Source organism: Schistosoma haematobium, chromosome 1 (assembly GCF_000699445.3).
Source record: "Schistosoma haematobium chromosome 1, whole genome shotgun sequence".
NCBI classification, from domain to species: Eukaryota; Metazoa; Platyhelminthes; class Trematoda; order Strigeidida; family Schistosomatidae; genus Schistosoma; species Schistosoma haematobium.
The window spans coordinates 50,873,218-50,891,615 of NC_067196.1; the positions used below are offsets into that span (position 1 = coordinate 50,873,218).

At 33.1% G+C, this 18,398-nt stretch overlaps 3 protein-coding genes across 4 annotated transcripts; 2 read left to right on the forward strand and 1 right to left on the reverse strand.

Moving 5' to 3' along the window:
- Positions 1 to 5,604: 5,604 nt before the first annotated feature.
- On the forward strand, positions 5,605 to 12,772 carry MS3_00001524 (uncharacterized protein; the record flags this gene model as incomplete). The annotated part of the gene is made up of 4 exons (XM_012936526.3): positions 5,605 to 5,674; positions 5,706 to 6,042; positions 8,984 to 9,177; positions 11,764 to 12,772. Exon 4 carries the CDS (start codon positions 11,789 to 11,791, stop codon positions 12,770 to 12,772), a length of 984 nt encoding a protein of 327 aa, XP_012791980.3. The 5' UTR covers positions 5,605 to 5,674; positions 5,706 to 6,042; positions 8,984 to 9,177; positions 11,764 to 11,788.
- On the forward strand, positions 7,328 to 8,302 carry MS3_00001525 (uncharacterized protein; the record flags this gene model as incomplete). Its single annotated transcript, XM_012936520.1, has 1 exon — positions 7,328 to 8,302. The coding sequence occupies one exon, from the start codon at positions 7,328 to 7,330 to the stop codon at positions 8,300 to 8,302; it is 975 nt and encodes a 324-aa protein (XP_012791974.1).
- Positions 12,773 to 13,249: 477 nt separating the features above from the next.
- Positions 13,250 to 18,130, reverse strand: MS3_00001526 (uncharacterized protein). 2 transcript variants are annotated; one of them, XM_051208998.1, is made up of 3 exons: positions 16,920 to 18,130; positions 14,367 to 15,703; positions 13,250 to 13,543 (listed from the first exon to the last, which is right to left on the reverse strand). In XM_051208998.1, exon 2 carries the CDS (start codon positions 15,446 to 15,448, stop codon positions 14,447 to 14,449), a length of 1,002 nt encoding a protein of 333 aa, XP_051074412.1. In that variant the 5' UTR covers positions 15,449 to 15,703; positions 16,920 to 18,130; the 3' UTR covers positions 13,250 to 13,543; positions 14,367 to 14,446. The 2 variants fall into 2 exon arrangements, with proteins under 2 accessions (XP_051074412.1, XP_051074411.1); XM_051208997.1 differs by having other exon boundaries at positions 13,250 to 18,130.
- Positions 18,131 to 18,398: the final 268 nt, after the last annotated feature.

Here is an 18,398-nt window from a genome sequence, read left to right on the forward strand (position 1 = left end):
TACCTGGGAAACATCATCGATGGGCAAGAAGGTTCAGATGCAGACGTAAAGATGAGAATTGGCAAAGCAAGGGACGCATTCCTACAATTGAAGAACATATGGAACTCAAAACAACTTTCAACCAATATCGAAGTCACAATCTTCAATACGAACGTCAAGGCAATCAGTTCTACTGTACGGAGCTTAAACTTCGAGAACTACAACAACCATCATCGAGAAGGCACAAGTATTTATAAATGGTTGTCTACGCAAGATACTCAACATCCATTGCCCGGATACTATCAGCAACAGCCTACTATGGGAGAGAACAAACCAGATTCCAGGTGAAGAGGAAATTAGGAAAAGACGATGGAAATGGATGAGATATACATTACGCTGCTGATCAAACTGCATCACGAGGCAAGCGCTAACTTGTAATCCTGAAGGGAAGCGGAAAAGAGGAAGGCCAAAGAACACATTACGTTGGGAAATGGAATCAGATATGAAAATGATGAAAAACAACTGGAAGGAGCTGGATAGGACTGCCCAGGACTGGGTTGGATGGAGAATGCTGGTGAGCGGCCTATGCTCCTTCACGAGGAGTAACAGGCGTAAGTAAGTAAGTGATCATAACTTTAGTATAAGTCAGTCTTTTTCAATGATTTTTCAGGTTAGTATTTGTCTGCTAAGGTCAGTCCGAACAAAAATCCTTCAAATGCAAGAAGCAGCAGCTATTTGGATGAAAAACTGGAGCTATGTGTATAACCAATATACATTCTACCATTTCATTTACTTTGGTTAACATCAGAGCCAGTTAATCATTAATCTGAATTATAGGATGACCTAATTTCACTAACGTACATAATACCTTTCATAGTCAAATATTATCGTCTTACTTATTTTATTCACAGCTCCCAAATGCCCTGGTATAGCCGAGAGTGGGAAGAGTCAGCTCTCCCTCACGAAATGCCCTCACATGGCCACGCGTATATAACCACTCTCAGGGAAGTCCTACTCACTGCCTTCTCGTGGTGGAGGTGTTGTTTACGAAATCGAAAGAACGAAAGGCGAGTGTCCGGCGCTTTAACCGGGTTGGTGGGTATGGAGGACCCACTTAGGGGAGTTCGAAACCCTGATTCCGAACCAATGGTGCACATGGGCTCCAGTATCCTGAGGGAACAAATGGCATATGAACCAATCGTTGGTCACCGGCTACCATGGGACTACAGCTCCTTACGATGCTCCACTGCCTTGTGGATTAGACCTTCAGGTCATGGGCTCGGGGTTTGGCCCCCTAAGAAAACCACCTATTTCGGTCTGGGCACCCGGGCAGTGTCCCAGCTCTCACGTGAATCGAATAATTTATGTTGCGCCTATCTATTTGGTGCGTTCTTGTACCAATGTTTGTGTTTAAATAAAGAAATGAAATAAAAAATTTATTCACATATCTCCGAATAATAATAGTTTTCGTTATTATTGATTTGTTAGGGCATTTTATATGAAAATTAATAAAGGTCAATTAAATGAAAGTTCAAGTAAAAAAGGTAACAAAGAGGAAAGAAACATTTTACATAGTATAGAAATAATAAGAAATTGTCGCGTTATCCTAGGCCATAGAATGACTTAAGAATTACCAGGGTAAATTCAAGGTTACGACAAATTGTCTGTGTACACATAAGAGGGGTTTAAATTTACGAACAGCCAAAGCTTCAATAAACCTGAGAATTCGACCTTGACAATTTCTATACAACGTTATAAAAGATGTATTAATATCGGTTTAGTGCCCAGTTTCAATTATATGTTTCGTTATTAATGAACATGGTTTTCTACCTCACACGTTGACCGAATCATTTGACGCTAATTGGTTTTGAAGTCATATACACACATGTTCAGTGACTCTTGATTGCATTGTTCGATTACTCCTATCTATGTATATGTCCACACAAACATGTAAGTTGGTAAATACAATAGGATGTGACGTAATCATTTGTGCATTATCTAGGTCTATTTGGAATCATGGGCTTAGACTTTTCAATCACAACCAATTGAGCAGCATAATAGGTTTTCTCGATGGTTGCTTTCAATCCCTGTCTTAAAACTATACTATTGGATTCACCTCTATATAGTAGATGGATATAAACGTTTTTCTTTGGAACCAAATAAACGAGAGGTCTCGGCGTTAACTGACTTTTGCAACTATTAATAAACTTTAGTGGATAATCATTTGATATTAATGTGTCAGTCAGAAACTTTTCCTCTTTTTCCACCGTGTCAGTGGTGCAAATTTTTCGAATCCTATTAAAGAGACACTTAATCAAGCCTCGTTTTTATTGCAATGGACAGAAACTATGGAAATTTAAGTATTGCCCCGTCGAAGTTGATTTCCTATAAACTGACCGTCTTATAGTACCATCCTCCCTTCGACTCAAAAGTATGTCTAAAAAGGGCAATAGGCCATTATTTTCTGTTTCATAAGTCATCACGATATCGTGTCGAACCCCATCGAGTTTATCTAATAACCAAGAAACCTCAAAGTCTTTACCACACACAACTAGTATATTATCCATTTATCTTTGATACAAAGTTGCCTCGCTAATGATCTCACTCGTCATATTTTCCACATATAACATAAATATATAAGCTAAAAGAGGCTCCAAAAGGGCTACTCATAGCAACACTATCAACTTGCCGAAAATATTCGCCATCAAACGTGAAGTGAACATTTGCAGTGCATAATAAAAGTAATTCTTTCAACAATGATGACCGGATCGGAAAATGGGGAAAATTGGTAGATATATAGTCACAAAGTAAATAAAAGGTCTTAGTTAACAGTGCATTCGTGAAAACAGAGTTTACATCAAAGGAATGGAAATTCTTATCTTTAATATTAATGTCCTCAAGAAGATCAATTAATTCACATGTATCTTTTAAGGAAAACTTATATAGTTTAGTATGGATTGGATTTAACAATTTTATTAACCATTTAGCTAGTTCATGTACAGGAAAACCACGCATAGATAATATTGGTCGTAATGGATTATTATGTTTATGAATTTTAGGTAATCCATATAAATTCGGGAGAACAGAACCCGAAGGTTTTAGTATATTAAACTCCTCTTTGTTTATGACACTCATTTTAAGAAGCTTTAGTAGATTGGACTTTGGATTCCAATTTTCTAACATTAATATTAGATGGGACGTCCTGCAGGAAACCATTAATCTCACCATTTCATTTAACATATAACTTATTCAAGTCAACACTTTATATTAATCATTCCCAACATTCACAGTTTTATTTTATACTACTTAACGATCCTGAATTTACAGGCTATAAATTTAAATGATGTATTATGCTTTAAATCTGATCAATTATTTTGGACTACTAATTTGGATATATAACTGTAGAACCTGACGAGAACTTATTGGAAAGAATATTCTTCGTTCATATATCTGTGTTTTAGAATGGTGAGAACTTTTCAGCGATTAAAAATGTTTTCATTAAGTTGTTTGCTTAAAACATTTACGTATCTAGGTCCTGGGTTTAGATCTCGTAAGGCGGGATCATGGATGCTCACTGCTGGGAAGTCCCATTCTAGGACTAAACGGCCGTCCAGTGCTTCCAGGTTCTTCATGGTAATCTAGCTTCAATTGACTATAAAGTTTAAGTTTAACTCAAGTGTTTTGACATTTTAATTTATATACTGTTGAAATACATGTTATTTGTTGCCATAAAATTAATATTTCTTTGCTAAAGAAACTCAAAGTATCACAACGTCCGGTCAACAAATCTCTTATTGATTAGATACTAAATTAATTTAATTATTTTTTCAATCATTCATTTTTTATTATCATTATCATCAATACATTTCTTTAGAAATTCTCTATTGTTTATACACGATAAAATTATTCATTATATATTCAATGTTTAAGCAATATGTTGGATTCATCAGTTTCGCCCATTTTCTCATTTATTTAGTAGATAAATGCTGCCAAGTTACAGTGTAATTTTCATTCAAATATTTTATTTCTAGCCCTAATTTTTAATAGGCTTGTATTTATCATAACTTACATGTTTTAGTTCATTACATTGACATGTTTATAACAAACAAGTACGGATAACTTTGGATGATTGAAATGAAATTTTTAATATAAATATTACACACAAATACTCAGTGCGCAATCATCAAATAAACGGGAAAATAACTGAAAGTAATGTACCTAACAAGTTTCTTGTGCAATAAAATATCTCAATACTATACGCAGATATATTACAATAAAGGTTAAGAACGACGAATTGAACAAATGCAAAAGTATAATGCCAACAATATATTTCGTTATTATCTACTTTATGATTTATAATAAATAAGATTAATATAAACAATCGACTGAAATTCTTAGTTCATTATTGGATGTGTTATATATATCATAGCGTGACCTAAAGATCATGTATTCCGTCATTAATGTGAACTATTGACGAGTCCCATACGAACACGAAGAAGTTGTGTAGAACTTTCTAGGTTTTTGTTATTTTCTAGATATATGTGGTACTTGATACGAACTATTAACAAAATAATCTCCCCATATCTTTTATACTAATATCGTGACATAAACTGATAGAAGTCTTTGGAACAAGCGGTTGTTTTTCCTTGAACAGTAGTACCACTGGACTTCCTGATGTTGTTGTAATTGTCAGAGCAATGTTTACTTCTCAATATTGACAACTTATTCTTCAGTACTTTGTTCTAGATTCCATTTTTATCACTGCATGAACTGAAAAATATATAGATGAAATGTGAAAAATCAATATCTTACAACTTTTTGGCTCATAATTCTCGTTTCTAGCGGAATATTAAATAATGTGTAAAGTTTTCATGTTGGAAACATTAAAAACAATTTGTAACGTGTCGTTAGTGTTTGAAGGGCACTTAAGCAAGACAACTGTACTAGACTCAATTCCTGGAAAAAGAAACAATGGAACTAATACAGGGTCTCAATCAAAAACTGCATAATCTTCACAACCCATACTGATAATTAATTGACGTAAGAAATTGACGTATGTTATAACTCAGTAATTTATTAGTTGTAAAAATTACTTCTCTTGGTCAGTTGCTGCACAAATGACACATCATAAACTCAGAACTTTATAAGACCTAAATGTTAAAGAAGTTCCACACTAATAATATGCCTTCTACTAATTCTGAGTTTTATCCAGTTTATCATCATTTATTATTCACTAGTCTAGGGTAACTTGAAGAATTTGTTTTTCTTATCCTATTTGAATAACGAAAGAGGACGAATGTATTTGTAAAATCTCAGCGAAAACATTTGAAGTAAATCCAACGTTTCACCTGGCAATCTGATCCAAACTTTTTCAAGGAAAATATAATCAAACAACAAAATTACCAAATAGGTACATGATTCTCTGGTTTACTGTATGCTGAATAAGTCATCCAATCAACGTGAACAATGTTTGAAGTAGGTATTTACATTGGTGTGTAAGAGACATGTAGTGTGAAACAAAAATTGTTAAGATGACAGATGGTGTGTATATGTAAGTGATGTGAGAAATTTCATTCAACTATATATTGTATTCGGTCTGTGTATGTTAAGAGAACAACTCGGCGCCCAAATATTGTGAAACGATTCGTTCAAATTTAGACGAAAGTTCTTATTTACTATTTGGATAACTGTTGTGGTAAAATTATTTTCAAGTGAAAATATCATAGAATCTAATATTTGATCAAAAGCTAAAAGGGCTTAGTTGAATACAGCCAAACTTCATTTAGAATTAATTTACAATCAAGTAAACGATCCTTTAAGTGCAAAGAAAGTGGATATCTGGTTGTGGTGTGTGCTAATTATGTTGACAGATATAAGTAGTATATAACATCAATAGAAAGTGGAATGTCTGGCAGCAGAAAGTTGAGAAGATCGAATAGAAGAGAATGGGAACAGAGAGTGATGAGTATGGAAATGAAGGAACAACAAAGTCTAAGACAATTGATGGACATTTTGCAAATGGACTAGTGAACTTATGGTATTCACATTTCACCAAATAACTATGTAAGTCCGTAATCCCTTTAAAATTTTTTTACTCATCCACAAATTTTTTCAGTATTTAAAACAAACTTACTAGCATATCAGTCAGAATATACAACAATAACAATCCGGTTTTAAAATTCATGAATTAATGGGAAGCTGAATATCGATTGGTCGTCTGAACCATTGTGAATAGTATAGTCTTTTGAAGACAAGACATGAAGTCCTCCAGTAAAGACAGAAGTACTGGGTAGTTAACATACTTGTTTCCTACACTGAAATAACCTATACAAATATATAATACTAAAAATAGATAGTAGTAGTTACCAATGGAAACAATAATGACTATTAGATATTTGTTTTGTTGATCCTTTAGCAGTCTATGAAATTAAGATTTAACATTTGGACTAACAAATCGTCCACCATATTAATTTCAAGTTAACTGACTTATTTAATTTTTGTAAGCTTAACTAAACATTTGAGCCATGCAACTTTTTAACCATGGTGTTTCAAGTTTAAAACTTTGATCAACTACTTTGATCTAACTAACTAATCTCTAAGAAACTTCAGACTTTCGCTTTTATAGATAATAAGTGCTAGTTACAATTTAATGCATAAACTGGTATTTGTTTACTGAATTACATTTATCACTTAGACTTAAATGATAAGCCAAATCTAAATAGAAAATTTACTGGAAAAAGTTTTTTTTTACTTGATGAATTATAGTTTAAACTTTTTATGACAAGAAAAGTAACAATTTATTATTCGATGATGAGAAAAATATATAAATTAAGATTGACAAGTGGTAGAAGAGAATAAACAAACCAATTAACTTCACTAAGTAACTATTATTTATTTCACAAACAAACAAACAAACAGGTCAGTAAATAAATAAAAAGGAATTATTTCCATACGCCCAAATAATTTGATGAAACTATCTGAAATTACAACATAGATAAGAACCACTGTTTTTATAGAAATATTGACAGATTAGTGTTGCCTAGACAATGCTGAATGATTTAATAATAATAATAATGATAATAATAATTGTAATACTTTTAATAATATAATGTTTCACTTCATTTCGATTGGTTGTAAAATAGTATAACATAGATGTTTTTCATTTGAAAAAAAAGAAGTAAACATTATTAACATTAACAATTGTTTGTTTTTTCTCCTTCTACACATTACAACAACTTGACAAGTACATTCAATGAAAATGTTCTTAATTTACAATATAAAAAGAAATGCTTATTTCTTATTTTAATAAAAGAAACACAAATTGTTATTTGTAAAAAGAAACAAGACTATGACTCCGAATGTGATTGTTAATTTACCTATACGTATTACTGTTATCATAGAAGGTTTGCTTGGTACAATATTCAATAGTGCAGCGATAATTATTGTTTTCAAAACTCAATTTGGTTCTAAATTAACTACATGTATGTTGAGAGCTCAACCAATATTTGATTTTTGTGCATGTTTTTTTACAGCTATCTATTATATAATTCAATGTACTGACCGTTATAATGAACTGACAGGATTATACATAATTGATTTAGTAATATGTCATACATGGTTTAGAAATGCCTACTTTTGGTTATCATGTACATTTAGTGTACAAAATTTAGTTTGCATATCAGTGGATCGAGTGAGCTCTGTTATATTCCCTAGATTATATAGAACACATTCATGTCAATTTACGGTTACATATTTCGCTTATATGATTTTAATGTCATTATTTCTATATATGCCTGCACCGATACTTCGTCGTTATATGAGTGATCATTGCGAAATGGATTTTTCATTTACTTGGATTGCAACAAGTTTATTTCTTGATATTATGGTATATTCATGGATTATGTTCGCTTATTTTATACCAGTTCTAGTGATGTTAATCAGTCATATATGGGTAATACATATTATTAGAAAATTTCATTCATCTCGCCATACTTGTATATCTCATAAAAATGAATCAACTTCACATATTAGGCGTAAAATAAGTCAGTTAGTTATAACGACAGCAATTTTATCAGGTCAGCTCGCATTACTGCATTCATATGAGTCTATACGTCAAATATTAATTGCAAATAAAGTTATGGCTTATAACTATCAATCAATAACTGGACACTTAGGTCCTATACTAATATTATTAGGTTGTGTTTTAAATCCATGTGTACTTATACTTACTACAGCTACCTTAAGAAGACGTTTATCGATATCAATAAAAGTTTTTACAGAAAAGATGAGTATTACTGGAAAAAAGGATAGATCTTCAAGTTGATCGATTCACTAAATATCGATTTATCAGTATGTTTATGATCGGTTACAATTAATGTTAAAGATTATAATAGCAACGAGAAAAATATTTGGTACAATAAATGATACTGATCTGTACAATGACTATCATTATTAACAACGATAAAACCATATGTTATTTTATTCGTCAAATATATTTTTCTTCTATTAATACCCATTCATTAATTTAACTCAATACTGATGTATACTGAAATTTTGAGATTTCTGACTATGAGTTTGTACCAATTCCTAACCAAGTTACATAGATACATTTATATCGTAATTAATCCATAAATAGAACCTTATATATATACATTGTAATGACTACCAAATTTATTTATCAGAATTGATTCAGAAAATAAACAACCCCTGTGAAAATATCTTTTTTAATCAAAGAACTGAATATTTATTTTATAAGATAACAACAAGAATGATTGCCAATCAATGATTGATGTTGTATGTTGATAAAAAGCAAACAAAAAAAACGAAATTTATGACTGAAAACCTTAAATACTGATTATATATGTATATGTATATATCATTTTCAAGTGTTTTATTATATTTATATCTTTGTTGTTTCAACGTGATGAATGAATCTTTATTTTATTCCATTCTTTTTTCTTTCATGTGAATTTATGTATTGATTTTGAAAATACCTTCAATCAAGAATATCTTATACAGGTATACTTTCATATATAATCAGGAAAATGATCATAAATATGTCAGTGATTTAATGTCCAACTATAAAAAGAATTATTCATCTTTCAAACAAGAAATCTCAAATCCATTTTCGCTGCAGTCATATCAGTTTGAATAGCCAAAACATATACAGTACTCTTCAAACAAATACATTTATACTTGGTAAATCAATTATTTCATATTTATCATACAATTTTTAACGATCCACTTATTGTAATTCTCAAGTTTTATCCTCCTTACTATGACGGCTGATTTTGTCCTGTAGATAAACACGTTTCTGTTCTTCGCTATTAATATTCTATTTGATTGCAGTGTAATAAGTTATTTTAAAAAATGGATAGATTAGGGCGTGTAGTAGTGATGAGATTTAGCTATTTGGTTTTCTTTATTTTTGAAAAAAAACAAAGACACGTGAAAAAGTATTGATTATTTTTCTTAGATAACGCCATTTACTGATACTTCATTTTTGGAATTATTCTCATGTTACTTAATATTGTTAAGTAGTTATCCTTGTATGTAAGTTACATAGTAGATTTCATTTAAATTATGGAGCTATGATTTTGATAATCTAGTTAGTCAATTGTTAAGAGCTGATAGTTGATAAGTTTCTGTTTTCATAATCCATATTTTTTATGTATTGTTTCTTGCCCTATTATAAAATAGGGGCCGACATTGAGATTATTGATTATTTATTGAACTGAGCTGTTTTAGATAAGTGAATAAACAAATAGATGAGGCAAACTGAACTATTTATAACCATCTCATCTCTTAAAATGAATGTTATTGAAACTTCTTTGTTGATATTAACTGATTAGAGATTCTCTTTTAATTGTCATTTCTGGTCGTCGCTAACTGTTATATTGGAATCGCTTATTATTTATACTCGTAGAACGAGGGACCATTGTAATTCCCACGACCCGAAATAAGAACGCCAAGATTGGTACAAGTGAAGATTTATTAAACCGAAAACACGACGATCCTAGTCAAAAATACACTTGATATATTTATTGCTTTGTACACCCATTTTGATTATTAGTTAAGATGAAATCACATATATGAAAAGTACCCAGAATTATAACAAATCAAATGTCGCATGTCACCTCAGAGTAATACAAGAATATCGTATCTTGACTTGAATAAACATTACACTCAAATAGATGAATGTTATACCGAACAGAATACCATACTGGAAAACAAAACAACGGTGTTAATGTCTAACTTCAACCAATCCATGAGGTTGTACCGCCGTACACCACTGTCTTCAGTGAGCTGATATCTCACAACAGACCTGGTTCAACTCCACTGGTAACGGCTTCTTATGATAGGACGAAACAGCCGTCCAGTGCTTCCAGGTTTCCCATGGTGATCTAGCTTCAATTAATTCATGATTTTAACCAGTAAAGTTTCTAAAATCTCCACAAACCCCCTTCTGATAATTGGTATATTCCCATTTTTTATTTCAAGCAGAACCCATTGGAAAGATATAGAACGTTAGACGCGTTGTGGAGAATAACAGAATCATTTATAGAGAGCTTGAAATATCAGAGATTTAGGTAGACAGATAGTGAAAACACTTGAAATTTAAAATACACTATGTTAAATGTTATGCTGAAATTTAAAGAGGTCATTAAACTGATGTTAAAATGGAATTATCTGGATAAGTTATGCTACCACAGACTGGTTAAGAGACAGGAATATTCTATTAATCTTTATAAGAAAATAGTACTTCTTATGGAGAGAAATAATTCAGTGCTATTCATTCTTAAGTTTATCAAAAATAAGCAAAACTAGGAGAGTTTGTCAGAGTGACCCACTAATCAAAGCAGCCTATCGAATAAACCAGAGGACGAAATCAAACTAACAAAACTGTCCGTTGGATATTACATAACACTCAAGAACCATGAGAAATGTGCATCGAAGTGGTCTGAAGCAAACTACTTAGAAATTGTTTAAGGGAACCAAAGGAATTTATGTAAAATCTAAAAAAATGATATTCGGGATCGAACTTAGTCTGATATCAAATTGACTTTAGTGACTTATCTAAACTCATTTTCTGACATTAAGTACACAAATGCAATCTGTTGACAAATACAGTCTCCAAGTTTACTACTCAGACGTTCACTCTGTTTTACTCCATGGAAGAGAAGCTGAATACTATAAACGAGTTTAATAATACAACCGAATAACACCAGGTCTGTACACTTATGCCATTATAAAGCAATTTCAAGAAAGGATAAACAAGATGTAAAGGAAAATGTAGCTCAACAGCTTAGTATTGTTACTAAGGTTATTATACATAAAACTAAAGATATTAATGATGATTCGACTCATGATATACATATAACCGCTCATTACCATAAGAACTCTGAATCCATCATTTAAAGGGAATAATTAAGGATAAAAACATAGATGTATGCTATTGATATGAAGATAGATCTTAATTTAGATCAGTAGATTAACTACGTCATAGTCTCATGTCTTGAAACACTCCATGTTTCACGGAAATTAATGCTTAGACTTGCATATAATTATTGAGGTGTTCGTTACTTACTACTAAAATACAATGAAGACAAAACCAATTAATATTCATACTTATTTTCCAAATGATTTTGAGTACAAACATTTTCTTCCCTAAAAATATTCAATGAACCATTTCGACCAAGATTTGATTGGCTAAATATATATATATATATATATATATATATACATGCGATTGTCAGAAATCCTATTTTGAATTTCATTTCACAGTAAATCAAAAGAAGAGAACTGAACAATGAATGAAACTGTTTACGTTACTTTACCTATCCGAATTATTGTTATAATTGAAGGAATAATTGGTACACTATTCAACATGGTTGCGATAGTTGTTATTTTTAGAGTGACCATAGGTTCTAAATTCACTTTATTCTTACTAAGAACTCAATCTTTACTTGACTTCGGTGCATGTTTCTCAGCAGCAGTTTATTATATAATTCAATCCACCAATATCTATAACAAACACACTGGCTTATACATTATCGATATCCTGATATGTCACTTATGGTTTCGAAATGCATCCTTCTGGTTATTTTGCATCATGAGTGTGCAAAATCTAGTTTGTATATCATTGGATCGAGTGAGTTCTGTCCTATTTCTTGGATCATTCAAAAAGTTTACGAATAGATTTTTCTTATTATACTTTCTTTACATGCTCAGTATGCTTTTAATTTTGTACATACCAACACCACTTCTTCGTCGTGACACTGATAGCCGATGTGTTATGGATTTTTCATTCCCCTGGATTCAAACAACAGCATTTCTTAATTACATTGTATACTCCTGGGTTGTGTTCGAGTACTTTGTTCCAGTTTTAGTTATGTTGATCAGTCATGCATGGGTCATACATATTATTAAGAAATCTCAATCATCTCGTCATACTGATTCATCACAAAATTTGGAGTCCAGTTTGCAAATTAAGCGTACAGTGATTCAGTTGGTGATTACAACAGCAATAATGTCATGTCAACAAGCTATATTACACTCGTTTGAATGCATAAGTCAAATATTAATCATATGTGAAGTTGTGGTTTACACTTATGGTACTCCGATTGAACAAATGGGTACAATACTTATATTATTTGGATGTTCTTCTAATCCATGTATTCTTATCTTCAGCACAAGTACACTGAGAAGATATTTATTGTCACTAATTAAAGGTAAAAGACAAAAAATGTCCAGTATTGAAACATACGGGCAAACAGAATATAATCAGAACTAAGAGTATATGAATATATTAATTTTAATCATCGTCTGAATCGATAATACTTACCACATTAAAATGAGTGTTGTGCGGTGAGTGAACTGGATTTTCTGTTGTCCTATTATTGAAGAAAGTATTTTATGATGCCAAAACACAATCTACTCATCTATATAGTTTAATTTTCTAATAGCACTGTTTGTCTATTGACTATTGTGCCTGTCTGTAATCTAATTGACCTTAGTAGTAGTTGTTATTTGATATACATTTACATGTATCTGAATTAACTGTCATATTCGCGTCTATGCATCAAATCAGTAATCGTTATTCCATTCAGTTGTTCCTGACATTTTCTGAGTCATTATTTTCATTGTTTTAAATTGAATAAAAAAATCTACACCATTAGTCTTATAAGTCTTATTGTGCAAATGATGGTTTAATAACAATTTTGTTTCTTCATAACTGAACATTCCGTGATTGGTTTTATCAGTATAATAGGACCGAATGCTTACGTTACATGAAAAGCATTTCCTTGCTGCCAATTACTTCAAGCTTTTCACCTGCTGAGGTGGTCAATTAACGCTTAATAGCACAAAAAAGTCGAAAACAGTATCAAGTGTATTTACTCTCATTTTAGTGTGAATATTGACTTCTTTGTTGTTGTGTATTCGTTCACTGGAAAACAATCGTTATGCTGGTCTCGTCAATGATTGTACCCCAATCGGAAAACGAGGCAATATCATTAGAAATAATGGCACACAACACTGCAGACTGTTTATCCGTATTGATTACCTTTTAAAAGCCAGAAAAGAAATGTCTAGTACTATTGGTGAAGATATTGTCAGTGTCTATTGACACAGATATGAGTCGAACGCTCGAAATAAATAGGTTAAGAACTCCATATGAAAATGATATTAAATGGTAAGTACAGAGACACTTTGTCTAAACCTGACTACTTGAGAAGCTCATACCAATTACAAAGCAAGTAAACTAGATTCTCAGCTTCACTGTTCAAAATGGATGCAATGAGTAACTTGACTAAGGTAGTCTGAATAACGAATTGTTACTTAATTCTAAAAATTAAAGTATTTTCTTAAACCAGCCTCTTCATTGAACGCTTACAGAGGCAAAGAGATAGACGGTAAATCGACGAAATTTCAGACCCTTAAGTGCTTTCTTCCTCCGTCCGATGCTCGTCTTTATTAATATACCCCTCTTGGTTTTAGAGGGGTATTAGGTAAACACTTTCTGGAAGATTTACAGTCATTCTTGAGATAATCCATCAGTGATTTGTGATCTTATGGTATTCGAATTATCGTATAAACTAGGAATTCCAGGATTAACGCAATTGAATTGAGAAGACACAGGCACAAACGAATGTATTGAATTCAGAATTCGAAATCAAGCATTCAACCAGTACAAAGGTATCATTAGTTAATTCAAACACCACATCCGCCACAGCTTAAATAGAAGTATAAGTGTTTGTAATCGGTTGTACGTCTTCTTGTTAAGTTCATCCTGAGTCTGTCCGACATTGTATAAGATAAAAACTTTGTAGTATCTAGAAAGTGCTCATTAGTATTGGAATTAACAAACGAAATCGGAACAGACTCACCTGAAATTGTATACAACCAGCATGTCGGTTTTGTAATGAAATCAATAATATCTAGAATTCGAACCATAGATTTTTCAACACTATCCTCCCCCACGAAATAATGTTGGATCTTTATATTCCCAAGTTATGAATAATGTGGCTTCATTTAAAACATATTTCTCACATTGTTTAGAGTAAACATTAGAACTGTTTTTGTGATAAGGGTAAACAGCAGTTGATATGAAATCATCCGAAATGTAATCAAACTCGAGGTCACTTAGTACTCGTGCTTCGCATTGAGCAGGTTTTTCACAAGGATCAGATGCATTATGAGGATAGGTAATATATGATATGACATCAGGATTTGATTTTTCTGAAATATTCTCATGAAATTCATTAGGACTGTCATTGAAAAGCGTAGGGTCGTTAGAAAAATCAGCATCTATCCAAACCACATCAGATTTTCGACCATGATTAGGCTCATTTAACATATTTTCCTCAGAATTGCAAGTAATTTCATTAGAAATACGTGAATCATTAGGAAAAGTCATACTTGGTACAATAACATGAGAATTCTGATAAATCGGTTGATTAGGAACTGTTGTCTCACAAGAATTCTGGATTTCATTTAACTCTGAACTGCCATATGACTCTGCACTGTCTTTTGAAATCGTTGATAAAGATAAATGATCATCATGAATACTCGACTCAGTAGAATCAGAATTACAAGACTTAATATTAGTTGCAGTAAGATGAACATTAGCATTACAAACTGACTGAACTTGTCCAACATCACGACATTTGAAGCACTTAGAATTACGAAATTTACATGAATTAGAAGAGTGGAACTTGCAACAGGACAAACGCTGACCAAACTTGTCCCCATCCTCGTGAACTGCATCCAAACTCAATGAATTGTCTGCATAACCTTGAGTATGCACTGGGTTGGCATGACGTAGTAATGTAGTGGACTTTTTTATATCCTCATGAATCATTTTACGAAATCTTCCTCCTTTACGACATTTGAAATTTGTATACTGAGCATAGTCTAGCAGTAGATCCTTGAGAGCTGTATAAGAAAGCGAAATGGGCTTTTCCGGCATAGCCAGAGTTCTTAATAAGCTTCAGTCTTCAGTAATAAGGACAGGAGGTCTGTCGACTTATATTAATCCTTGCAGTTTGTAATACTGTGGAGGTCCAATCTCGTTCTGAATATATTAACAGACGGTGCTGATATTACGTGTTCCGGTAGGGAATTCCAGTAATTCACTACTCGGTGCGAGAAACGAAACTCCAGACGTAAACGGTTTGATCTGGGTTTTTGAACTTTCTTCGAATGTCCTCTCAAATGATCGGTTCTAGACGGAAGCAAAAGATAAGACATGTTAATACCAAGGTCATCGTTCAGTATACGATAAGCCAATATTAGATCACCCCGTACTCTACGGTAAGATAACGGAAATAAGTTAAGGTGTCTCAGTCTGTCTTCATAAGATAGGCCAGCTAGACCTTGTACCATCTTAGTAGCTCGTCGTTGGACTCTTTCTAGCATATCTGCTTCATATTTGAAACAAGGACTCGCTGCTTGAATCCCGTATTCTAAATGCGGTCGCACATAAATCGGGTATAGTAATCCAAACATTTCATCATCTAAATACTGAAAAGACCTACGAATTGACCATAATACCCTATAGCCTTTTGCAGCAGCAGCCTTACAGTGACTAGTCGTTTTGAGATCATTGCTTAATATAACTCCTAAGTCTTTATAGTTTCTTGCTTTGGGTAGCACGAATCCACGTAGTGTATAGTCATACGATTCATCAGAGTTATTAAACTGCATCACTACACTCTTATTAGGATTTATTTCTAGTGACCGCCTGTCTAACCATGCCACCAATGAGCTAAGATCGTCCTGTAATACTATTCTATCCGACATACTATGTATGGGTCTCCAAATCTTTATGTCATCAGCGAAGAGTAGAACGGATGATTTTGCTACAGTTGGCAATTCATTTACATAAAGTAAAAAGAGAAGAGGACCTAGGGTTGTGCCTTGGGGAACCCCACTTTTTACAGGTACCCATGAGGAGAGAGCCCCATTAACCCTTACCCTTTGTCTCCTGTCATGGAGAAAGTTACTTATCCAATCGACGACTGTGTTATGGATTCCAAAACGTTCCAGTTTGAATTTAAGACCAGAGTGTGAAACCTTATCAAAGGCTTTACTTAGATCTATGAAAATTACATCCACAGGAGCATTCCGATCCTTTGCCGCAGCCCACTCTTCTCGTGCAATGAGAAGATTTGTCAAGCAAGACAGGCCTTTCCGAAAACCATGTTGTGCCCTGGAGAAAAGATTTTGCCCTTCAACATAGTTTATAACAGCTATCCGAATGATTTTCTCCATCAGTTTCACAACTGCACTAGTTAAGCTAACGGGTCTATAGTTACTAACTAAATCCCTACTCCCAGCCTTATACACCGGACTTATTATGGCGTCTTTCCAGTCTCTAGGATGTCTGGACTGTCTCAGAGACATGTCGAATAGTATCGCTAATGGTTCAGCAATTTCACCTGATATGGCTTTCATAATCCTAGGATGAATATCATCGGGACCACTGGACTTATCAGGTTTGAGATGCTGTATGCTTCTTTTCTAATGAATGTGAGGAAGTGTGCTACAATATTAACATCCTCATCATCTTCCTTGGTCATAGCCCAGATTTCCAACCTTTCAAAGTAATCTTAAAAAGCTTCCGAAGTTGAATGAATATCTAACTTTTCCATTGCAGGCTTCATCGCGACGCCAATATAATGTTTCAATTATTTGAATTATAGCACGAGTTAAGAGTCCCAGAAATAACGCAATTGAATTAAGAAGTGAGACACAAACACAAACGAAAGTATTGTATTTGGAATTCGAAATCAAGCATTCAACGCGTACCAAAAAGAATCATTAGTTAATTCAAACACCACAGATCTGTGAACAAGAAAAATGTCATCTGAAGAGAAGTGAAATTCGGAGCGTTTTCTTTTGCATTCGTCATCTGATGACAATGTGATAGAACATACAAAGTAAATCAAACTGATGTAGAAATGATGAAGGCTTAAGAAGCTGTGGGTAAGTTTGTGCTGAGTGTATATCTTTTAATGCTATGCAAGCCCACATAGCTTCCAGACAGGCCAATCTATTCGTTCTTCTTGAGTTACATCTTTGACCTTGTTAATCATTCGCTTGTCAACCATGCATGTCTTTCTGTGAGTGTATATATGTGCATTTCTTATCGTACTCATCACATGTCTGTAGCTTATTTTTGTCTGGCTATAAATATCAATTCACGCTTGCTTAAATTGAATTGGCTAACACACCTTCCCCACCGCGCGTCATTTCGTTTCGTTATCTTGCCTTCGCTCCGTTTGTTTAGATCAACGATTGTGTGAAATATACGTATTGGAATCCATCCTCGTATCTGAATTATTTTGATTCCTTTATTCACTAACACGATTTAAGTCGATGATTATATACGAGTATTGGCGACATGTATATTTCGACAGTGAGAATTCACTAAGAATCAACCATATGATATAACTGGAGTCATATCTCGGGCCACTTAAATCTTCGAGTTGTAGCACTGGACTGAAAGTCTTTGGTGCGTTTTGTCAGGAGGAGGAACTAAGAGAATATTGTGACGAGCATGTTAGCATTAAACGAATTTTTGTGTAATTGTGAGCAGATTAATCTTACAGCTCAATTGAGCTGTAAGTATTAAATGGATAAGAGTAATAATTTCTATCGTAGATCATATTTAGGCGCTATTTATTTCATATGAAAAATAATTAAGTAAGAAGTTTAACAATACTGGAAATCAAGCTTGATTAACCTAACAATTGTTAGGTTTGAAGCTATCACGAGTTCACTTAATCTGCGAACGAGAACAAAACTCGGTGACCAAAGACCAGTAAGCTAGCTATCGATGCGTCCCAGCTCCTCTAACAAGAGGGAGAAGCCCAAGCTTGGAATGGGAAGTATATCCTGCAAGACAGCCAGAAACG

Excerpts from the sequence above, each read along its gene's own strand:
- MS3_00001526 (XM_051208997.1), bottom strand. The coding sequence starts at position 16,935 with ATGAAAGCCATATCAGGTGAAATTGCTGAACCATTAGCGATACTATTC.